Source organism: Monodelphis domestica, chromosome 5 (genome assembly GCF_027887165.1).
Source record: "Monodelphis domestica isolate mMonDom1 chromosome 5, mMonDom1.pri, whole genome shotgun sequence".
Classification (NCBI taxonomy): domain Eukaryota; kingdom Metazoa; phylum Chordata; class Mammalia; order Didelphimorphia; family Didelphidae; genus Monodelphis; species Monodelphis domestica.
The window spans coordinates 179,132,537-179,158,374 of record NC_077231.1 but is presented as its reverse complement, the minus strand read 5'-3'; the positions used below and the strand labels follow the sequence as shown (position 1 = coordinate 179,158,374).

Genomic DNA, 25,838 nt, shown 5'->3' with positions numbered 1-25,838 from the left:
TAAGGCTCACATAAAAATCATGTAGGTGAAAGTGTTTTAAGACGCTATACTCCAATCTGCAAAATGGGACTGCCATTTACCTTGAAAAGCTTAAGGAATAGCTTTATAGGAACAAAGACACTTGGACAATATTACACAGCTAAAAGGAGCCTGTGTTGATCAAGACAGATTTTGTTCAGAATTTAGTACTGGTCATTTTGAGCACATTTGATGTACTCATTTGATGGGGTTAGTTAAAAGATGGTAAAGAGGCAGGCATTTCAATGAGAAAAACTACAAAGCAGAAAACCCTCAGACCTCAGCACATAGAGGGAACCACGAATGCGCATGCGTCCCCCGATCTGGTGGGTTGGAGCGGGACAAGGGTTGGGGGTGCATAGGAAAGGAGCTCCGAGCTTGGGCCTAGCGCTCCCAACCCCCAGCCCCGCCCCCTCCAGCTGCTCGACAGCCCAAATAACCCAAGTCGGCTGCTGGAGCTACCAGCTGATTGGCCTTTGGCCCCTTCCGTTTCCGCCCAGCCCTCCAAATGTCACCAATCACGTCCTGCGCTTGGTTCGGGTACCGTGGGGGTGGGGTACTGTCGCTGCTCTTGCTCCTCCTGCTCCTCCAGCTCCTCCTTCGCCTTCGCTCTCTCCCCCCTTCTCCCGCTGCTGCCTCCTCCGCTGCTCCGCTCCGCCGTGCGAGTGTCTGTCTGCTGGGGCCCGAGCAGCGGGCGGCGGGCGGCGGGCGGCGGCGGCGGCAGTGGCAGGGGCGGCAGGGACAGGGACATGGAACCTGGGGCCGGGGGCTGGAGCGCCGCTCGCGGGCAGGGGGCCGGGCCCCTGGGCGTCCAGCCGCCTCGGGAGCAGGAGCGGAAACTGGAACAGGAGAAGCTCTCTGGGTTGGTGAAGAGCGTCCACCGGCGGCTCCGCAAGAAGTACCGCGAAGGTAAACAGCGGGGGATGGGGATTGGGGTTGTCTGTTGATACCTTTCCCTTCCCCCTCTCAAATCACTGTTCATCTCCTCCCCAGGCCCCTCAACCTCGGCACCCACTCACCTCCCTGCTCCTTTCAGGTCCGGAGAACCCGGGGAGGTGGTGTGGTGTGGTGGATGGGATTTGCAATGGGAAAAGGTGGAGGGGGGGCGCTGAAAGAAAAGGTGGCCTCCCCAACGTTTCCACCCTCCCCCCCAGTCAGGGTTGTTTTAAGTCGCTATTGAACCGACCCCCTCAACATTTGGGGGGTATAGATAGAAAGTGCTTGAAAAGATGGAGCGAAAAAAAGATCGGGGGGGAAAGACCAGGTAAAAACCGTTATCATTAGGAGAACGAAAGTTACCCCCTCATCATCCTTTTACTCTCACTGTCCTCTTTTTCCGCTTGCCCCTATTTCCTACCTCACACCCCTGAATTCACCAAGGCTCTGGCCTTTTGGGGGCTACGAACTCAGCAGGCCTTTTTGCTGCGTGGGTGTGGTGTTCTTTAAAAGCGGCTTCCAGACCGCCCCTACCCCCCCAACCCCCTCTTTTAGGCCAGTTTTTCCTATATCTAAATGTTGTTTACTTGGGTTAGGAGAAGCTGTCTGAAAGGATGATGTTAATTAGTTTTTGAAACTGGTGTATCCCCCTTATCGGTTTCATTAAGGTCAGAATCTCCATTGGTTGTATCTGAGAGGCTACTGTCCCACAATCAGTGGTGGATAAGTGGCTCCTTTCAAAGTGGTATGAGCTTGTTGGAGAACCTTATTAACTTTTATTTATGCTTAAGGGAAATTAACAAAAAGGAATACATATCTTTGGAGTCGGAAAATGTAGATGGGAAAACAAGGATATAGTTGATCACATAAAATCTCGATTTTTCTTGTAAACAACTTCGATTCCCCCCCTCCCCCCTTTATTTGATTAGGAAAGCAGTTTACTTAGAGTGAATTTCCTGAGAGAGCTACCTTCCCTCTTATATATGCATTATTATTTTTAGTTTGCCTACAGTGTAACAAGTTAGGGTGTTTGTAGTACAATACTGTGGTATAAATCTTAAATTTAGTTATCATCTTACCAAAAGTTTAATATATACACAAACCTAGTTAGATATGGTAGCTTAAAAACTAAGTATCCTTGTTCCTTTTTGTGGCTATAACATTCTACTTCTCCAACCTTAAATTTAGTTTCACAAATAAAACTTGATTAAATTTGAAACTAGTTTCCTTGAGAATCCAAGCCAGGTGTGATTATAAAATAAATCTGTTTGCCCCAGAATGTTGTGTTATAATGGTTTAATAGATGACACTAGGAAAGAGACTTACTGGCATAGTTAAAATGTAGAAATTTTGTTTATTAAAGGGATGTTTTATCCGAGACCCACAATTTATTAAATAAAAGGAATAGTTACCATAGCGACTGTTGCATCATTCTTGATCTTCAGAGAATGTGCTTGCATAATGGCATTTGTTGTAGATTTTTTATATTGTTTTGAGAGACGAAGAAATAAGTGAATGTTTTCTTTATCTTGATTATTTGTACAAAATAAGAAATTTAAGCAAAGTGGATTTTACAGAAGGGAAATAAATGATAAGCATCTAATTTAGAATTTCTATTTGTACCAATATTTACTTTTCCCCTATTTATAAAGGAATGAGTCCTACTAATTTTAACAGGCTACTAATTAAATTTGTGTGATCATCTTTTAAAATACTGCTTGCACTTGCTTAGTTCCCACATGTTAAAACATGTCTTTAAATCTGAATGTTAACCATGGGAACACTACTTGTTGATAATTAGTTCGTAGTTGAAAGTTATATACATTTTTATATAGTCAAAAAGGCCTGGTTCTGCTTTTGTCCACTTACAAATTCTAGCAGTCTGAAAAGATTCAAGACTTGGCTAATTATTGTTGGATTCTGAATTCTATTACTGATTTTGACTTCCATGTTTCAATACTGTTCCAGTAACACACAAAACCTTAAATAATTGCCTCTTATCTAACAAAATTATCCTAATAATTATGATCTTCTGAAACTCACAGGTAAAAAAAAATTCGTTATATCTATATGAGAGTAACTGGATTTTGACCATAATTTAAGAATTTTTTAAACCATTGTATATGTTTGTGCTTTATCCCCATAATAATATGGTAATCCACAACTAATATATAAGTAGTGTTCAGAAAGTTCTTTTGTATGTTGGATTATTTGGAGTACTAAGTATTTTCCTAAAGAAACAGTTATAAATGATTTTTAGGGCTCTTAGGCTAGCCCATTCAGTCCTCTTTAGCTAGTAGTAGTATGTGGTGAAGGAGGGCCTGAAGAATTTTCTGATTCCAATTTAGGATGCTGAGGACACACCTCTCACTACTGTTAAGTGCTATTGGCAGTGAGGACTGCTCTAGTCTATTTATTGTGGCCTGAAGCAGAGACTACATAAAAAAGATTAGGGGGCTTGAGGTAGGGGATCCTTGGACTTGGGGAAATGTGTGGTAAAGAAGACCTAGAGGAGGAGGGGTTTTGATGTGGTCTAAGAGAGGATGGAAGTCAGATGTATTAAGATTTGAAAGGTCCTAGGTGGTTGAGAAGGGGAGCATTTCTTTTCCATTGTTTTTTCTTTCCTCTTCCCCCAAGACCAAAGGGAAGGAATAAACTTGGAGTTTCTAGTGATCTTTGCTTTGCTTTCCTTATTCACAAAACCTTTTTGCTCCTTTCCTGCCCAATATCACTGTAATGGATTCATATTCCAAATTGTTACTGGAATCTTAAGGGTCTAGAGAAGGAAGAAAAGATATTTCTAATAGCATTGGGAAAGGTTGCCTTTTTATAAAGGACATTTGTAAGTTGGGTATGTGTAAGTCATGTACTGCCTGTATAATTTAGTTGGTTTTTATCTTTGATATACAGAACTTTCAATTCCACACTACCACATGAACCAGAAGTCTTTTAAATGTATCATAGGAGTTATAGACATGCTTATAATAAGAAACAGCATGTTTTGCTTTGCAAACAAAGACTTCATTGTTTAATCAGATCAGCCTGATAAGTACACATCAAGCTGAGAACTGAAGTAGAGCCATGTGTTTTTTCAGGTGCCTTTGTATTATTTTTCCCACAATCCTGTTCTTTTAAAGAAACCATGAATGATTTCCATTATATTTGACAACTTTTACTAAACTTATTGGGTGTCCATATCAACACTTAAAGAATATATAAATGACAATAGTTATTGGCATTAAAATCATGATTGCCATTTTACATAGTTTAACTTTTTCTTACATGAACTATGGTCATTTGTATTTTAGTCAATATTTCAGCACTCATTCAATAGGGAAAATAATATATACTTTAGAATACCAGCGATGAGAAATGTTTTTCACATAAGGATGTAGGTTAAAATAAAGTGTTGAAACAACTAAAATTGAAAAATTTGGGTTCTATTTGTTACTTAAACTTAATGCCAGAAGGGAAATGTTGTTAACTGATGGGACTAAGCAAGAATAAACCACATTTTTGTGGTAGATTAGCTAACAAAATGATAAATGATAGTAGGTGCTTAATGAATACTTTTGTGTCTTAAATTCTTTTATAGCAGATTGCTAAATAAGAGAGAGGCCTTGTATGGTGGACATGGTACAAAGTGTACTGAATTTGGAATTTGAAAGGACTTGTGTTCAAATTTCTAGTTCTGCTACTTTTACTGCCTGTGAGATTGGGCAAGTTCCTTCCCCTATCTAGCCCTCTGTTTCTCCATTTCTAAAATAAGGGAATTGAGGTTGAACTGGATTGTTCCTAAAAGTCCGTTCTAAGTCTAAATCTAATCTGATGAGATAAATATAACAGTTGTAGACTAAGAGAAAAGTAAAGAATATAGAAAGTTCAAAGAAGAATAAAGATCTTCCCTAGAGTGGAGATACGAAATTCCTTGAGGGAATTAAGGTGGTAGCAAATCATCTGTTTTTAATTAAGAATTTTCTCCCCCCATGTTTAAAAGACCTAAAGGAAGAATATAAAGAGTCAAAATAACTAATTTAACACTCCCCTATCCTTACAAAATCTTGAGCAAATCATTTTAGGTTTCACCTTTCTTTTAATTTCTGTTACTTTATTTTTTTTTTAAATTTAGTTATATTCATTCTAATACAAAGTCAGAAAGTACTACCTTTTGTGATAGCATCTTTGCTAAATCAGCAGTTAGGTGAACACTGTTCACAAAAGGGTGAACAGCTTTGTTCCAGGACCTTTTGCCAACTGATAGCCATAAACTAGTGAATGATTGTGTGCATAACAGTTCATTTTCTTAATATCTCTTTTATAAGAAGAGTATCTTAATTTATAATTACAAATTGTAAAAATGAAAAATGTTTTGAAAACTTAAAGGTTGATTTGTCACAGTTAACCTGGCATGCCTTCACATAATGCCTTTTAAATATTGTTTTTTTTTTTAATTTTTTAATATAAACCATACATTTACTCATAATTTAATTAGCAGGACTATGTATTTAACTTTACTTTTTAGCCAATATAATTTAGTTATATCATATGTTTCTATGAGTCCTATAAAATTTAGCACAGATTAGTTATAACCAGTACTCAAAAATGAATAGATAGCAGGCATCTTTTGAAGGTATGGTAATCATGAGAAGCTCTTGCTGGAACATGGTGTCACTTCCAGGATCCACTTGTTCTACTTTTCACATATTTCAGTTGGTTAGAACTCTAGGTAAAGTTATAATGGCCACCATTTAAAAAAAAATTAATTTCACCTAAACTTAAGCCTTTACCTAAAATTGATTTCTTTTCTGTTTCCAATCTCTTCTCCTTGAATTCATATATTGTTTCTTGAATTTTCTATCACTTATCTTCATAGATTCATGCAAATAAATATCCTGAAATTTCAGTATAAGACAATAGTTACCCTTGGGTCTCACTAACACATGATAATGTATTTAAAAAATATTATTGGCCAATAAAATTTTTTTACACCAAATTCTGCAATGAAGTAGGTTTTATTATAGACAGTTTTTAAGAATTTTGAACTTTGAGAAAAAATTTCATCTTAAAATATTTAAATGTAAGTTAAAGACTAAAGTGAGAAACTAATTAAATATCTAGAGGTAAGACCAAGTAGGAGGTTATTATAAGGAACCCACTTTGAGAAGTGAGAAAGACCTGTAACAGATTGATGGCAGTGGTAAGAAGAAAGTGTAAAACACATTTTGAAAGGAAGATGATGTCTATGTAGAATATAGAGAAGGAAAGAATTAAGAGGTGATTCCAGTATTTTGGGGGTAGAATATTGAATGGTATGGGTAATACCATTAGAAATGGGGATGGTTAAGAGAAGCCATTTTGGGGAAGAGTTTAGTGAGCTTGTTTTGCTTTTTTCCTTGCTGAATTTTAAATGGAAGAGTGCATCTAAATGGAAAAGGTACATTTTGGGGAGTTTTAGTTGAAAAGTCAACCCTCTGACATGCTGATTTGAGTGAGAGTCTCCTTTTTAGCCTTAAGAGTCGATGGGCCCCTTAGAGCCCTAAGGTCCATCCACTCTTAATAGGTAGATATTCACATTTAGTATAAAGAAGTATGAGTCATTGAAAGAATGATCAAAGGGCTAACAAGAGAACAAGGAAAATTTAGTATTTTGGAAAATGAGCCAGTAGTGACACCTGAACCTGGAGTCAGGAAAACTTTGACCTGGACACTTAATTGTTATATAACCTTAGGTAAGTCACTTAGCCTCTGTTTGCCTGAGTTTCCTTAGCTGTAAATGAAACTAATAATAGCACCCACTTCAAAAGGTTGTGAGATTCAAATGAAAAATAATTTGTGAAGTGCTTAGCATACATAGCTTGGACATAGTAGGTACTCTCTAAAGGCTTGCAAATTATGATGATGGTTATAGTGATGGTGATGATGATGTCAGATTGCAAAGAAATGATTAGACAAGGATTATGAAAAGACTTGGATTTGGCAAGAATTCAGCATTTACCTACCTGGTAGAGCAGCTTTATATTCTTTTTAGCTTGATATCATTTATCCATGGCCACTAAATAGGTAGAATTTGGACTATTCCTTTTCCAGGAAATACTTTTAATCCTTTACTAGAGGCACTTTCACATTTACTATGTCTGCCAGACAGCATAGGAAGGGAATTCCCTAATTTACTTTAAGCAATGGCTGAAGTACCAATCCCTCAGTTCAAGTTCTGTCCTGATCTCCACAAATTCTCCTTGCCCCCTCACTCCCATTTATATTATTTTGTGTTCCTGTTTGCTTCTATGGAATGCAAGTTCTTTGAAGGCAGGAACTAAGTTATTTTTGTCTTTTATTTTTGTCTTTATATCCCCAGAACCCAGTATATAGTAACTGCCTAATGTACTATGATTTGCCTGCACTACAAGATTGATCTTCTGTCTACTATGCATCAGGCACATAGTGTGAGAACTTAATAAATATTTGTTGAATGAATGAATGAGTTAAAAGTGAAATCTTACTGAGTAATGATTTTTATCTAGGCTTGTTTCTGCCACTGTGAGAAAAATCATTTCACCTCTCTTCAGTTTCAGTTGTGTTTCCTAACCCAACCTATCATTTGTCATGGGGGGGAGTAGGTTTCATACTGGCTTAAGAAAATTGAAGACTGCAGTCCTCATGCTATTCCATATTCCCCTTCAAAACTATTTTCATAAGAATGCTAACACGTTTTTTACCTATTCAAATAGCCCTTTCCCAACTACATGTCTTTGGAAATCTGGATTTTCTTCATATTCTTTTAATGGAAATAACATGACAGATTGGATCCCGAAACAGATAAGACAATCTAGTTGTCTTCTGTTATGCATGATATTAGAGAGATTTTCAAAAATATGTAAAAGGTAGCATTCTTCTCAACTAGTTTTGTTTTGAAAAGCAGTTTATTTTTCATAAAAAATAAGTTATTTAATTTTGGAATAGGCTTATTTTTAAATTAATAAATGTTTAAAACATTTTTCAGTTTTAATTTCTAATATGGTAGTAATTGATAAATATGACCTACATAAACAGAAGATCTTTGGAGTTTTCACTTAAGTATTAAAGGGGGTCCTCAGTCATTTTTAAGACTATAAAGGGATTACAAGACCATAAATGTGGGAGCTGCTGTTCTAAGGGAATGGTTTCAGTCCTTCATAGAGCAGCTTTTTAAACTGCTGTAATCATGGGTTAATTGGTTTTAATAAAATATCTAGAGTAAGTAATTAACTGCTGAAAGTGTTGTTTTTCTTTTTTAATTTTTATTTGGTCATTTCCAAACACTATTCATTGGAAACAAAGATCATTTTCTTTTCTTCTCTCCCCCCTCCCATCACCTCTCCCATAGCCTACGCGTGATTCCATTGGGTATCACATGTGTTCTTGATTCAAACCCATTTCCATGTTGTTGGTATTTGCATTAGAGTGTTCCATTTAGAGTCTCTCCTCAGTCATATCCCCTCCACCCCTGTATTCAAGCAGTTGCTTTTCCTCAGTGTTTTTACTCCCATAGTTTATCCTGGGCTTGTGGATAGTGTTTTTTAGATCCCTGCAGATTGTTCAGGGACATTGCAACTCCACTAATGGAGAAGTTCATTACTTTTGATTGTACCACAATGTCTCAGTCTCTGTGTACAATGTTTTCCTGGTTCTGCTCCTTTCGCTCTGTATCACTTCCTGGAGGTTGTTCCAGTCTCTATGGAATTCCTCCACTTTATTATTCCTTTTAGCACAATAGTATTCCATCACCAACATATGCCACAATTTGTTCAGCCATTCCCCAATTGAAGGGCATCCCCTCATTTTCCAATTTTTGGCCACCACAAAGAGTGCAGCTATGAATATTCTTGTACAAGTCTTTTTCCTTATTATCTCTTTGGGGTACAGACCCAGCAGTGCTATGGCTGGATCAAAGGGTAAACATTTTTTTGTCGCCCTTTGGGCATAGTTCCAAATTGCCCTCCAGAATGGTTGGATCAGTTCACAACTCCACCAGCAATGAATTAGTGTCCCTACTTTGCCACATCCCCTCCAGCATTCATTACTTTCCATAGCTGTCATGTTAGCCAATCTGCTAGGTGTGAGGTGATACCTCAGAGTTGTTTTGATTTGCATCTCTCTGATTATAAGAGATGTAGAGCACTTTTTCATGTGCTTATTAATAGTTTTGATTTCTTTGGCTGAGAACTGCCTGTTCATGTCCCTTGCCCATTTATCAATTGGAGAATGGCTTGATTTTTTTGTACAATTGATTTAGCTCTTTGTAAATTTGAGTAATTAAACCTTTGTCAGAGGTTTCTATGAAGATTTTTTCCCAATTTGTTGTTTCCCTTCTGATTTTGGTTACATTGGTTTTGTTTGTACAAAAACTTTTTAATTTGATGTATTCCAGATTATTTATTTTACATTTTGTGACTCTTTCTAAGTCTTGCTTGGTTTTAAAATCTTTCCCTTCCCAAAGGTCTGACATGTATAATATTCTGTGCTCATCTAATTTACTTATAGTTTCCTTCTTTATGTTCAAGTCATTCACCCATTCTGAATTTATCTTGGTGTAGGGTGTGAGGTGTTGATCCAAACCTAATCTCTCCCACACTGTCTTTCAATTTTCCCAGCAGTTTTTATCAAATAATGGATTTTTGTCCCCAAAGCTGGGGTCTTTTGGTTTGTCATAAACTGTCTTGCTGAGATCATTTACGCCAAGTCTATTCCACTGATCCTTCTTTCTGTCTCTTAGCCAGTACCAAATTGTTTTGATAACCACCGCTATATAGTATAGTTTGAGATCTGGGACTGCAAGTCTTCCTTCCTTTGCATTTTTTTTTCATGATTTCCCTGGATATCCTTGATCTTTTGTTCTTCCAAATGAACTTAGTTATGGTTTTTTCTAATTCAGTAAAGAAGTTTTTTGGTAGTTAAATGGGTATGGCACTAAATAAGTAAATTAATTTGGGTAGGATTGTCATTTTTATTATTTATTTATTTTATTATGTTAGCTCGCCCTACCCATGAGCAATCAATGTTTTTCCAATTGTTTAGATCTAGTTTTAGCTGTGTGGAAAGTGTTTTGTAGTTGTGTTCATATAGTTCCTGTGTTTGTCTCGGCAGATAGATTCCTAAGTATTTTATATTGTCTAGGGTGATTTTAAATGGAATATCTCTATTTCTTGCTGCTGAGATGTGTTGGAAATATATAGAAATGCTGATGACTTATGAGGGTTTGAAAGTGTTCTTTTTCAACATTTCCTTTGATACTTTGATCATAGCATGTTGCCTTTTGTCAGTAGATTTCCATTTGCTCAGAAAACCTCAACATTTTCTAAGGAGAGGAAATAACACATCTATATTGACAGATTTTGTCTTAACTATATTTAGTAATAGATCCTGACTTTAACCATTTCCCCTTTTAACATATTTTCCTAACTTAGAAAAAAGCTAATATTTTGTTTTCACAGCATCTTTAATTTTGAGTATCTTCCTCTCTTCTACTCAGATTCATCTTTGAACAAATATAAAAAATTTTGGAATACTTTGCCAAAACTAATTAATGCATTAACCTGGTCTGTGACAATATAATAGGAACAAGACCCATGATTTCATTAGTCAATCAAGTGGTATATTTACTAAATGCCTATGATATGCCAGGTACTGTGCTAGAGCTAGCACTAGGGATGTTGACAGTTGAATGTTGTGTTTTTCAAAGATCACTGGGATTGAATCAGCTCTGGGAACTCAAAACTAATTGTGGGGGCCAAAACCAGTGGTCACAGTGATCCAACTATACCCTTGCCCCTGGTTGGATTTCTTAAGAGATTGCTGTGGGTCCCAATCCCTGTCAACTAGCTGGAAGGCTCCATAAATTTAGGATAACTTAAGGTTCCTCCTTGATCTGAGCTCCCTGCCCTGGTTACTCCCATAGCCTGGGGGATTCTTTCTGAGCTACACAGTATTTTCTCCTCCCTAGTATTTAACCTTATGGTGTTATTGGATGGATCTGTTTCTTTGTTACCCAACTACTGGCCCCTTTCAAACTAGATCCAGCTTTGGAGTAAAAAAGTAATTAAGAGGCACAGGCCCTAGTTCAAATACTTAGTTTACTTGTTAGGGCTTTTCTACCTGGAACCTTTCTTTTCCTTGTTCCCACAGACCCTCTGTCTGTTTCTGGATATTCACTTGGGCTAGAAAAATGACTCAATTTTTTCTTGGATTTTCTTGATCACTACTTGGTCTGGTCTCCTTAGATCCTTGTTAGATTAGAAGTATATTATACTGCTTTCTTCTCCTTTCCTCTCTTTCCTGATCTTTGAGAATTCTGCTTTGAGTGTTCTTGGGTAGCTTCATCTGACTTGAAATAAAGAATGTTAAATGAGAAAAGGTGAGAGAAAGTTGTGAAGATTCTGGTCACTAGCACAGTATAAATAATCTACTTGTACAGTTTGAGGTGGCTTGGGGGGGGGGGGAGGCAAGGGATAAGACAGCTAGGCCTGCAGGCTTCTATCTGGCCTTAGATACTTACTAGCTATGTGGCCTTGGGCAAGTCACTTAACCCTGTCTCCATTAACTAATTTGCAGAATGAATTGGAAAAGGAAATGGCAAGCTATTATTGCCCAGAAAACCCCAGATAAGTTCACAATGGGCCAGACATTACTGAACAACAACAAACAAAAATTTTGAAGAGACTATGGAGAAAATAAAAATCAAAATGATAGGAAACAAATTACATCTATTATAGCTAAAATTTGAGGATATTTTCATTTTGGAGGACCAACTATAATCAAATCTTTAAATTTAGGTTTGGGGACACTTATTTTGTCAACCATGATTTTCTTTTTTGAGGGACAGTTTACATAGTTCATTACTGGCATTATAAGATAAACAGTAAATTTTACTAGTTTATACAAGGATTTCTCCATTCTTTTCTCTTTTGCTTTACCTCATGCCTTTCTATAAGGTCTTGATGATATTACCTTGCACATGGTGGCCATGTTTTTGCTGTGGTACCATGTGGATTTCTCCCTCATACACATACCTCCCTGTTGTATTTTTGTTTGGAGAACAGTAAGCAGTACTACCATTCAATAACTTTCTACTCATCATCCCTGTCACTTTCTAGACCAAATCTCTTTTTCCTGGACACTAATCAAATATGTATTATCCTTCCTACTAGAATGTAAGTTCTTGGAGGGCAAAGATTGTCCCATTTTTTGTATATGCGTCCATAGAATTTATCATACAGTAAGAGCTTAATAAGTACTTTTTAAAATATAGTCACTTCACAGTCTTGGTTTCTTAGCAGGGACTTTTAAGTAATTATGCCTTTTCACATGATTGCAGTTGTAGTCAAGGAATAGGCCTTAAGATTGTTCATATAAAAATGTGGGAGTAGGCCAGAGGTCTTGATGGTTTATTAATAGAAAGAATGAGGTGAGAGTTGAGAGAGAGAGAAGATAGATCATTCTTAAGAAAGGACTAATATATTCTCCATTTTAGCTGGCTTTGTGCATATATTCTTTCTGAAGTAGGGCCGGCAATTCTCAGTCATTTCAAAAGCAGGAAGTCAAGAGAGAGTTTTTCCTGACTCATCCCCTTTAAATCCTACTCACTCCTCCCTTTCTAGTGGGGTTGCATGTTGGAACTCATGACATCAGGGGACAGATGCCAGGCTGTTGTGGGTGCCCAGGGCAGGGTGGGGGGGATGTTTATATGGAGCTATTTTTCCTCATACAAGATAATTAAAAGAATTTAGTACAGAGCTGTAATTAATGAATATTTTATCTGTTCTTCCCTAGCAAAGTTGTCATTCTGTTTGTGTGTACATTTGCTCATTTTGTATTGTTTTACATTGTAACATAGATCTCAGAATATATAAATACAGATCTTGCTTTTCTTATATTTGCATTATATAGATTCAACTTCATGTAAAGGCTTTTTTTTTTAACCCTTACCTTCCATCTTAGAATCAATACTGTATATTGGTTCCAAGGCAGAAGAAATGGTAAGGGCTAGAGAATGGGGGATAAGTGACTTGCTCAGGCACACACCTAGGAAGTATCTAAGGTCAGATTTGATCTAGGACCTCCCTAGACCTGACTCAATCTACTGAGCCACCTAGCTGCTCTCTATGTAAAGAATTTTGAAATAAATCTGTGTTTAAAAAACAAAAAACAACAACAAACCCCAAACACCTATTGCTTTCTCTGTTCCTTCTTCTTGGACTCAGTGGCCTCCTTTAGTCCACTCCATCACAAAAACGAAAACCAAAAATCTATTAAAAAAATTTTTTTCCAAGAAAAAGCAGAACAACAGATGTGCAGAAACCTCTGCTGTTACTGCCGCCTGGCTTGAAATCTCCAGCATCAAGAGGAGATCTTTGCTTTGCCTTTTGTCAGTCTGAACTTGGGTACCTAGGTTATTTCTCTCATGCCACTTGTTCTTTTCTGGTCTGTTGGTGTGTGGTCTGCACATGTCTGCACCCCCTTTTTATAATCTTAGTTCTGTTTGGGACCCCACATAGCTGACCCCAGCCCCTGTATACTTCCTCTTGCTTTTTGTCCATGGTTATGTTTCTTAAACCATTGCCTCCTTTCTTCTGTCCCTACTCTGTGTCCTTAGGCAAATTTGCATAACATAAAAATTGTTTTGCAGAACTGTCCACTTAAGTAGCAAGAACTATATATAGTACATATAATAGTCAATTTGGCTTTGCCCCTGGTTTTCTACAACATTGTGACTTTTGGGTAAGTCACTTCATCTTTCTGGTTTTTGTTTTCTCATCTGTAAAATGAGTGTGATGATCTCTGAGCATCTTTCTTCCAAAAACTTTTCCTCATAAAATACCATCATGAGATCTCTTAACATTTCTGTAAATACCTTTATAGCACATTGGCTTTTGTCCATTATCCTTTCTACTCATTTTGTGTTTGGCCTCAGTTCCATTTCTGATCATTCATGTCCTAGATTTGACAACATTCTTTTATACCATTTCTTATAAGTAAGCCTATTGCTGTTTCTTAAATACAGTCCTGCTTGCTTTCTTTATTCATTTCTAGGTCCTACTAAGGAATATTTATTAAAGTATGATGCATGTATGATCTTAACATATGCATGGTAGATACCTAATTGAAAGGTAGTTTTTCTGTCAGTATTTTGCTCCACCGAGTCAAATGTCTCAATGTAATAGAAGCGATACAGAATCTTGTTTTTACTATACTTTTTAGTTATCTATATACATCTATTTTTCCTTTTATTTTAGCAACAGTTGGTGTGTGCAGAAAGAAACTTAGGAATGGCATTGGCTTGTTGCCAAATACCATTTGTGAATTTTAATTTTTGGGTTGGCCTTTGTTATTAGTCTAGTGGATCCTTGATTGCATAGATAAACTGGATTTATATTGCCTAGATCTAGTAGTATAGACTGCAACTCATTTGCATCTTCTCTTAGATTCTTATTATGTCAAGACTGTTTCATAAATCTTCCTTTATTATGTTTCTACTCTATGCCAAGAGCCGTGCCACATGCTAGGGATACAAAAACACTAGTGAAAATAGACCTTGCTCTCCAAGGAGCTTATGTTTTGTTGAGGAAAACAGTATGTATACACACACATGTATGTCTGTACCTAACAAAATACAAAGTAATTTCAGTTGGAGTGTGTAGGCACTTAAGAGCTAGGGGGATCAGATATAGCTTCATGTACAAGATAGTGTTTGAGCTAAATTTTGAATAAAACCCAAAGGATTGTAGCAGGCAATTAGAGATTAGGGGCAGTTCATTCTAGGCATGGAGGACAGCCAGTGAATTGTGTATGAAGAAGAGCCAAAGGTCTGATTGTACAGTAAGGGGAGCAATATTATGTTAAGGTTGGAAAATTAGATTTTGAAGTATTTTAAGTGTCAAAATCAAAGTAATAGTTGACACTAAAAGACAGTAGGGATCCATTGGATTTTATTTAATAAAGTAATAAAGAGAGATCCTTGAACTTTCAGGAAAATCACTTAGCTATGGTGTAGAATATATAACCTTTCTAAGGTAATCCAGGCAAAAAGTAGATCAGTCAGGTTCTGAATTAGGATGTTAAGATTTGGAAACTGATTAGCTATGTAGCTAGCTAATGCTCTGTATCATGAGAAGAAAGATGAAATAAATGCAAATGGACACTGTAAAATCCCAAAATAATAACATGAGACAAGAAATATTAAAACAAAGTCCAACGACTGAAAAAAGTAGAGGAAAATGTGATAGAGCTAATAAAAACAACTGAACTGGAAAACTCGCCAAAGAGATAATTTAAGAATCAATGAATTACCGGAAACCCATGACCCAAAAATAAAAAAATCCTAGACATCATATTTGAAGAAATGATTAAAGAAAATTGTCCATATCTCTTGAAACCAGAGGGTAAAGTGGAAATGGGATCTACTAGTCATCTCAAAAAAGAAAACTCATAATAAAATAATCAAGAATTTTATAACCAAAATCTTAATGATTTCCAAGTTAAAGAAAAAAATACTACAAGCAATTTGAAAGAAGTCAAGAACCAAGAAGCCAGTCAGGATTACACATGATTTAACATCTATTTCTGTAAGTGAGCAAAGAGCTTGGAATGCAGTGTTTCAAAAGTCAATAGATCAAAGCTTACAACCAAGGATAACTTACCCAGTAAAATTGTTTATAAACCTAAGGAAGAAAAATGGATCTTTGATGAAATAGGGACTTAAAAGCATTCTAGATGAAAAGACTATAGCTGCACAGAAACTTTGAAGCACAAAGACAGGAATCAAGAGAAAGATAATGAAGCATGAGTGAACAATCATAAGAGAATGAAAAAGGATAAATTGTTTGCATTTCTAATTTGGGGATATCATATATGTTGGGGAAATTATTTGTATCCCCTCATAACTATTCATCATAAGGGGTCATAGAGAGAGCCTAATTATCCAGGAGGGATTCTGGAATGGTTTGATAATGGATTGGGATGGGATGAGAACAGTTATAGGGCAAAGGGAAAGAAAAATGGTAATACACAAGTAAAAGTTTAAACAAACAAGAAGGAAACGGTAGAGGAAGTAAGAGACTTTGAACTAGAGAGTTTGATCTAAACTAGTGAAAGGAGGAATGCATTTCACTCAGGGATATGTTCTATAACCAACTCCTAATGACTCTTGTTAAATATTCAGTGTGAACATTTATGCCTCACTACAAATCAGGGCTATATTTATTGTTTGCTAATTATCTAGAGTAAGAAAGTGATGAAAAAAGTGTTAATAATGCAGATTAAATTTAAAAGCATGTGATACTTTTAATTCTATCCCAAACACCCCCAGAGCCCAATTGTACACAGAACAGAAAGGATAGGTGGGGCATAAAAAATAAGGTAGATTAAGGTAGGTACTAGTCCTAAATAAAGCTCTCACAGAGGTATAAAAAATATTGATTACAGCTCTTTTTTTCTAGATATAAAGAATTAGAATCTGCAGGGATGCCCATACTTTAGGGAATGACTAAATAAATTATGGTATATAAATGCAATAGAATATTAATGTTCTGTAAGAAATGATGATGATTTCAGAGAAATCTAGAAAGATTTAAAAGAACTGATGCAGAGTGAGGTGAATAGAACCCAAAGAATGATTTATAAAGTGATAATATTGTAAAGACAAAACCTTTCAACATTTCATTCAACAACCATTTTATTAGGTACTTACTATTTGCTAAGCACTGGGAATACAAACACAAAGACTGTACCTGTCTTCAAGAAATGTATGTTCTAATGGGGGAGGACAACAATTAGAGGAAGTTAAAGGATATGGGGATATGGGAATGATAAAGGCAGCTAAGGTATTCAGGCTGGTGAGAAATAAAAACATCGCTGACTTGGGGCATCTTCCTTAAATAGAACTATTCAATCAAAGGGAGAGGCTACAGGATTAGAGGGTACTTCCAAGGTGTGAGTTCCAGGACTAGAACTTCAAAGAATAGTGAAGAGGTTTTTTGGGCATGGTAAGGAATTCAGAGTGCATCCTGGTGAGAAATGAAGAACAATTAGGACATAACTGATATGTAAACTGATATGGATGAAATGAGCAGACTCGAGAACCATTTATATATCAGCATTGTAAGGAAAAAACAACTTCCTAAGTTCTAAGAATTCAGGAATCATCCATGAATCCAGAGGAACAATGATGAAATATACTATCCACCTTCTGACATTGAGGTGATAGATATAGGGTGCAGAAAGAGGCATATTTATTTGCATATAGCCAAAGAGGGAATTTTGACTGTGCATATTTGTTAATGAAGAATTTATTTAACTTTTGCATTTTTTAATGGGGTGGAAGGTGGGAAAGAAAATAAATTTCTTTTTTTAAGTTTGTTTTTTAATCAAGTAGTGGGAGGAATGTTGTGTACCCTTTCAGATTAAGTCACTATATTGTTTTAGTAAATGGTTTACTTTGTTGATTAGATTTCAAGGAGTAGGGGTAATCTATAAATGTTTGTAATGTAAAATCAAAATAGTAAAAGTCTTTAATTTATAATTTTAATTAAAATTCTTAATTTCCTAAGTAGCTTTTAAAATATGTATTCCTAAACTATATTTTGTATTAAAATTACTTTAAAATGCTTAGAGTATTACTTTAAATATAAGTCTTGCAAATGTAACCTGTATTTCAATTCTTTTCTTTGTAGTTGGAGATTTTGATAAGATCTGGCGAGAACACTGTGAGGATGAAGAAACCCTCTGCGAATATGCTGTTGCAATGAAAAATCTTGCAGATAATCATTGGGCAAAAACTTGTGAAGGGGAAGGTCGGATTGAATGGTGTTGCAGGTAATTTGTTTAAACTTTTAAGAAAGTTTATTTTCTCCTGCATTGTTATATCTTTTAGATTTTAAATATTTTGTTAGATTTAGTACTAAGAACTTATGTTATTTCCCCTTTTTATTTTCTCTTAGGTTTTGCAACTCAAAATTATAGTTTCATTCAATTGTAATTTATTATGTAGAATTCATTGTACTGGAAAAGAACTCTGGTCTTGCTTCATAGACTTTATAGACTTTCAGCTAAAACAAAACTTTAGGGATGATCTTTCTTGAGGCACCCAAGAGGATAAAGATGCTTGAGATTCAGAAAGGTTAAATGATTTGGAAGAGGTTGGGTAGCCTTGAGATTAGGGGTTATGATTTTCTTTTTGCTCCAGGGACTCACATTGGACCTTTGCCGATAATATACTCTTAATATTTCATTTGCATTGATATGAATTGCCTGTGGTTGCACAGTTAAGTGGGTAAACTGGGTCATGAAGTTTATTTTTTGATCTGGTGTTCTTTTTGCCACGTCATTCTCATAGTTACTTTAGATTAGACTTCTGGAGGTGCTTTTCTTTTAGGAAGTTTTGTTCATATATTATGAGACATTCCTTTTGTTTACCATACTCTGTTCTAGATTTGTTTGTTTTTTTTAAACCTCAGTTGCATTGCAATTTAAACTTTGATATCTAAACTTGAGAGTTTAAAATCTATGTACAATTGTGTATGTTGGGTAACTTGAAAAAGAATTTAGAAACCAAAGTGTAATTTATTTGATAACATTATAATAATTAGCTACTATTCAAGTATAGTCTTTTGATTATCTTTTTGTGCTTTGGTTGACTATTTTTAGCAAATCTTGATAGTTTGCACAAATCCTTTATGCAGTCTAAGAGAAGAAAATGTAGCTGTATTTATTTTGGAGAGAATACAGCCCTAGTTATTGTTTTTAAAAATATGAATTTGTTTTAAAACAAAAATCATCATAAAAGGAAATGCACTTGATATGCTGAGTCATATAACAAGAAGATGGTAGTGTGTCTGGTGAGCAACCAGAACTATCAGGATTTAAGAAGATAATTTTTGATTTTTAGATCATGTATAGTATTCATATGAATATTTGTTTGAACTTAAACTTGTACATACCTCATACTTAAGTCTTCTTTTTTGAAGCAGTGTAGTTTGTCAGAAATTATATGTAAATGCTTTATGCAGGAAGGAATTTTTCCTCTGGATTTTTTGGTCAGCTTGCTGAAAAAAAGCGTTAGATTGTATAATAAATATATTAATAGACTGGTAGAACAATTTCAGAGGAAAGTTACAGAAACCCATTACTTTAAATTAAAAACTTGCAAAAGACAATTCTTGGTGTCTACTTTTTTTTGTTGTTCATTTGTTTCTGTTGTGTCCAACTCTTTGTGACCCCGTTTGGGGTTCTCTTGACAAAGTTGCTACAGTGGTTTGCCATTTCCTTTTCTAGCTCATTTTACAGATGAGAAACTAAGACAGACAGAGTTAAATGATATGCCCAAGGTCACACAGCTAGTGAATGTCTCAGTCTAGATTTGAACACAGGAAGATGTCCTCTTGATTTCAAGCCTGACATGCCACCCACTTCCCTACCCTGGTATCTACTTAGGAAAGGAAAATAATGTTCACTTTTGTTATCACTAATTTCTGTAAATTTTTTTTTTTGGGTCTAACAATATTCTGAAGCTAGAAGATCAAAATGAAATTTAATTAGACCATAGCAATAGCTCCTTTCTACTTATTGTCTTGATATTGCACTGGTAAGGGATGGTTTTCTGATTAGAAGTAATATAGAGATTATTTCAGTTTTAATTTACTAGTTTCAGTATTTATTAGATTATAGTTTTATTTTATTACACAATTTTCTGTATTAACTTCATACATACTACACGGTTGTCAAAATGTTTACATTTGTAATTCAATATATTACATAGTCTCATGTGTTAACCCTATTTTAGAGCAAGTCTTCAATGTACAGCAGAAAATAAATGTCTCTTTAAAAGATGATGGGAGAACATCTATAATTCTGGCTACTGCTGAAACTGAGGTTGATATATGGCTTGAGTTTGGGAAATTTGATTTGCAATGAGGCAGAGAAGCCACCAGCTTCCTAAAGAGGAGGAAATGGTCGGTTCTAGGTCAGAAAAACAGTCGGTTAAAGTTTCTGTGCCAATCCGTACTGGGAATCAGGACTGTGAAGTACCTAATAGACTTCTCAATTTTGGCAAAATAGGGAAATCCAACTTCTTAACCTCTAATCCATTTCCCCCACCCCCTAAAATAAAGAACATAAGTAATTCCAGAAGATGACACTCATTTAAAAATGTTCAATATTACCATATTTATGACATTGTACTAGGATTTAAGGAAAATACAAAAGATTAGTAAGGCATATTCCCTGTCTTCCTTATATGCCTGTATTCCCTGTTTTTTAAGACAAAGCTATAACAAGAATGTCCTTTTTAAGTATACCAAACTTTTGATTTCATAAGTATTTGAAACTCATATCTGTGCACATTAACTGTTCTCAACTAGAGGTATTTGGGTCCTTGAGTGTTAAGTGACTTGCCCAGGGTTACCCAGTCAATAGTTGGCAGAGATGGGACTTAAATGTGCCTCTGGGCTTTTTGTTTTGTTTTGTTTTTATGGTCTCAGTAGTTACAATTATGTTTCCAGTATGCTAATAATTAACTAATTTAGTGATTATCTTGTTATAATAAGGCAGCTATATTTTTGTGAGATGCAACATATAGATTTACCTTGCAAAAAAGAGATCATTTTGGAACGGCCGTTTAGAGTTAAATATTTGTCTACAAACTACAATCTCCTGCCCATTCTTTTGAAATTTGGCTTGTGAATATTATAAAAAGATTTCCTAAAAAGACTTAGTATCAACAAATTGTTTTATAGAATTATCATCATACATACAATGGTGGTCATTTGCAGTTTACTTTTTATAATTATGCTTAAAGAGATTAGATTTTATTAGAAGTTAGAAAATAAGAGTCTTGGTAGCAAATCTTTTTATTGGCAGGCCTAAAATTTAGAATAAAATTCCATTTTATTAATGAGAGATTTATTTAACATACTTTGTGTAAGTTATGGATGTAAAACTATCAGTTCAATGGAGGACTTAGTAACTGTGAGTTGTAATTAAAGCGATTTGTTCTTTATTAATGTTTGCCAATTCAAAAGATATTCTTTTAGAGACTTCTACCAGACTGGATTAGCTTTATTTTTTCCTTTTTTTTTTTAACCCCATATCTTCCATCTTAGAATCAATACTGCGTATTGGTTCTAAGGCAGAAGAGAAGTAAAAGCTAGGCAATGGGGGTTAAGTGACTTACTTGCCCAGGGTCACACAGCTAGGAAATGTCTGAAGTCAGATTTGAACGTAGCACCTCCTGTCTCTAGGCCTGGCTCTCAATCCACTGAACCATTTAGCTGCCCCCTGGATTGGCTTTTTTGACTATTATGTTGCTTAATACTATGCTTTGTTGTATATTTGACAAACAGATAGTTTGGCTCTCTCCTTGTTAGTTACCTAGCTTTCTAAGTCCTTTGGTGTCTCTTTTACATATTGGCATGTAGATGAATCTAGGTTCCAAAAACAATTTTGGAAAGGAACATCAAATCCCTGTTGAACTCTTTTTTGGTACTGTCATTGTTACTGAAGTCAATCTCTCTCTCTCCTTTAAAATCTTAAAAATTATATTGTTTAAACTCAGAAGTGTAAGTCAAACTCAAATTGAGTAGAACAAACGTTCCTTATGCTAAAGATACCAAGAAAAGTTATGTTGATAGCACCCATTATGAAAGAAATTGGCATAGTTTAGATTTGGATTCTTAATTCACAGAATCTGAGAGTTGTGAGGCATCCCTTTATACCTCTGATTGTTTGGAAGCTGTTCCTTTGTGTACTTTACTTGAAGCTTTTGTCAGCTGTAGAAATGGGGAAGGTGAGTTAATCTCCTATACTTTCACTTCTCTAGCTAGGAATGATTCAAGCAAGGAAGTTTCAGTGCTAACTTATAGTATTTGGGGGGTAATTTTTGCCCCAAAGTAAATTGATTTTGGACTGATCTGTGAGCCCTTTGGATAAAAACAGTTTTTAAGATTTTTATTTTTGAAATTCCAAGTATAGAAATTAACATTTATACCTATTTAATTTAATATCATTTGATTTAGGCCATTTTTATGTTCCATTAAGATCTTTCTAGATGGCAACTCTTATCATCTAGTTAGTTAATTATTCCTCCCTACCTCATGTCATCTGCAAATTTTGCATGATACTATATGACTTCATTTAAGCTATTAATTAAAATGTTGAAAAGAACAAGGAGTGCCCTTGGGGCAGTCTACCAAAGACCTTCCAAATTGAAATAGTAGGCCTATTAATGATTTTTGTACATGCTGTGTTTCAATCACTTCCAAATTTATTTGAGAGCTTTGCTTTCATCTAGCTCAGTGGTCTTCAAACTTTTTGGGTACTCCTTTTTAAAAAACAATATATAATATTTAAAATATATCCCAGGTACTTTGCTAAACACTTTATAATTATTATCTCTTTTGATTCTCATAACCCTTGAAGTTAAGTGCTATTATTGGTTCCATTTTACATATAAGGAAAGTGTAGCATACATTAATGTTAACTGACTTGCCCAGGATCACATAGCCAGTAAAGTGTCTGAGGTCAGATTTGAGCGTAGATGTTCCTGTCTCCAGGTCTAGTGCTGTCTACTGCAATACCCAACTGCCTCTTATCAATAAAAATATTTTTGATACATATCAATATAGGTGTAATTACTTATTTAAAATTATATACATGTATTATTTTATTAATAATTATGTATATAAATTAATGTCTTCATTCTTGGTTCTACTACTGATTCTCTTGACCTTTTCCAATAACACCATTTCAGCCTTCTCATTCTGCCCCTGCATATTCTCACTCTCAAAGTTCACTCTGCCACTGTGTCCCCTTATTCTGACTGATTTGTTCCTCCTTGTTTTCTCTGTTTTAAGAAAAATGCCTAGGCCAGTGATGTCTTCATTAATCTCTGGGCCTATATGTATTCTAAATGATTAACATCAAGCCAGACACAGAGAGTAAGCACTTAATAAATACTTTATTTACAACTTTTTTTTTAACTCTTACTTTTTGTCTTAGGATCAATAACTTAACTATTAGTTCTGAGGCAAAAGAGTGATAAGGGTGAGGCAGTTGGGGACTAAATGAGTTGCCCAGGGTCACACAATTAGGAAGTGTCTTGAGGTCAAATTTTGAACCCCAAACCTGTCTCCAGGCCTTGCTCTTTCTCTACCTGGCCACCTACCTGCCCCTGAACTTGAAGTGCATTGTAATACAAACATAGATATTAAAAGATGAAATTTTAGAGAATATAAAGATTTTTGCATGGGGAATGACCTGGTCTTTAGGAAATTGAAAGCAGAGGACGGTTTAGAGAGGGGAGAAAGTTGATGTAGAGAGACCAATTATAATAGTATAGGTGGGAGATGATAAAATTCTGAACTATGATGATGGCTTTGAGGAGAAAAAAAGGAACAGATATGAGAGATGTGGATACAGAGTCACAAGATTTGGTGATAAGATAATATGGGTGTGAGGCGAGGGAAATTGTATCATCAGGGTTGACAATGAAATTATGAGAACCTGGGTGACTAGTAATATTGTGATAACATTTACAGTAACAGGGAGGTTTGGAAGATGAGTGGTTTTGAGGTGAGTATAAGGGAGACAATAATGTGATTATGATATTACTGAGCCTATTTGCCTCATTCTGGCAGAATTAAAATACAATGACAGTTGCCACAAAACTCAGTCCACTATAGAAAGGGTAAGGTAGGTGCTTTGCACAGAGGAGGTAGGTAAGGATTTATTGATAGGCTGGTAGAATTTGATGTGAACATTAAGGAATAAAAAGTAGGTTTGGCTATATAGGAGTCAAGCTCCATGATTGGCTAAAGTGGGTGGGGATATATCCAATCTCTTGGGGATATGAAGGAAGGTATTTTGCAGACATGCAATAGAATGTGGTGAAACAGAAAAGACAGGCAGGGAGCAGGTTGGAATGTTGGAAGCAGGGGAATTCTGGGAGAGTAACAGACTCTAAAAGTCAGCTCTGGACTCTGATGAGGGAGCCAGCTCTGAGACCTTACTCCCAAGACTGGAAATAATTCATTCCTGTGTGGTTTCTGTCTTATCGGAAGATCTATTGAGACCCTGCCACTGATCCTGTTTCACTGAGAGAGCAAGACCTGTGTGGACCTGATCAAACTGTGCAGTTTGCCCTAAGGGTTAGCCTGAGGGCAGGCAGATAGGTACTGAAGCCTGACCTCTCATCTTTGTCAGCTATACCTAGAGACTTGCTTCTTCTTGAATTAGCTTAGGATAGTCAGTATAAGAAAGAACATCAGACAGAGGGTTTCCAGGATAGCTTCAGCCTGAGTCAAGGGCTAAAAAGACTTGCCATTGATCTGGGTTATTAGTTAGGGAAACCTAATAACCTTTTTTCCTGACCTCATCTTTATCATCCTCCTTTTAAATAAACAGCCATAAAAAAAAGTAAGGAAAAGCAGTCCAGATGTATTATAAATAGGGAAAGAATGAAGATTGTTAGGTTGGGGGTTTTTTTCCCTGGGAAAGTCTTATTAGACTGTGTTAAGCAAAAACCTCCCAGTCACCCATTCTGATCTCTCCAAGTCAGCTTTCTGTCCCCAGAGGAGGGACATCTTGGAAAGCTAGGTGTAAAGCAAAATTCCTAGCAAACCATCATCCTTATTTTCCAGGGTGTTATCTCTTTCTGGCACAGTTGATATGTTACCCTTCTCATAGATTGTACTGGCCATTTTTGCTCTCTGTCTCAGAGGGAGTTACCCTGTCAGATCTGGTTATGCAAAAATTCAAATCACCCAACAATATAATTAAACAGGGTCTCTCCCCCCCACACACCCCCCCACCCCCTTTTAACAGGTAGGACCTTTGGCCTCTACTCTGGAAGCCACTAATCTGGCTTGTGTTCTATTTTTATGTCCCAGAATAGCATGAGATACTGTCATATGTTTTACTGAAATCTTAATCTTCAACATCTAATTATAGCATTCTCTTGGTTTGTTAGATTTAGTTATTATATAAAAAGAGGAAATATGGTTGATCTATCTTGACCAATCATGCTTCTTTTAGTGATCTCTACTTTTGAACTTTGTATATTCTCACAAACTATCCTCTTAATATGTTGCATAATTTTAGATGAATTTCATATTAACTCATCTGGATCCCTAATGTCAAGTACATTGACCCATTTGTACTTTACCGCTTTCTTTTATTCTTAAACAGCAAAGATAACAATTTAGAATCCCCTTATTACTACTACATGTGATACTTTTGAGCCATGATGTATTCCCCTGCTCCCATTTACTTTATACCAGAGGGTCTGATATTTACAGTTTATACTGTGAATTATATTTTGCTTACATATTTCTGTTCTTATTATTAATAAGAGGATTATCATTTTAATATTTTATTCGGTACTTACATATCTGTAATATGATGTGTTAATGAAGTCATGTTGAGTTTTATAAAAACCTTTGGCCAAAACAGTAACTAAATTCTGATTTATGCCCTATAATGTTGTTCATTACCTTTTATTTTGGAACCATCCTCCAAGGACTACTTATCAAAACATTTTTTTTGTAGTTACTCATGGTCTGAGTCATTAATATATTTTGTGAAATCACTCACTGGGCATTTTTTCAATTTTCAAGCTAAATCAAATTGATGGCTGTATTGAAATATATATATTATAGAAACCACTAAATTCAACTGTTTTTCTGTGTCTTTTCCAAAAATATTTTATGCTGCCTTACATCGTAGTATCCAGTTAAATTAACTAAATCATATTTGGTTATAATTGGTAGATTGGTATTACATTTTGATTATAGTTCCCTTTTTGGTATGCCAAAGGTACTCTTTGGATATATTTTCATTGAAATTCATATTTCTTAAATTTG

At 35.6% G+C, this 25,838-nt stretch overlaps 1 protein-coding gene across 1 annotated transcript in view; it reads left to right on the top strand.

The window, feature by feature from the left end:
- Window positions 1–579: 579 nt before the first annotated feature.
- BMT2 (base methyltransferase of 25S rRNA 2 homolog) overlaps window positions 580–25,838 on the top strand; it is a 67,819-nt gene continuing 42,560 nt past the window's right edge. The window contains exons 1-2 of the mRNA XM_001363690.4: window positions 580–927; window positions 17,658–17,799. Coding sequence (XP_001363727.1) covers window positions 768–927; window positions 17,658–17,799 — 302 coding nt within the window. The 5' untranslated portion in view covers window positions 580–767. The remainder of the gene's footprint in view (window positions 928–17,657; window positions 17,800–25,838) is intronic.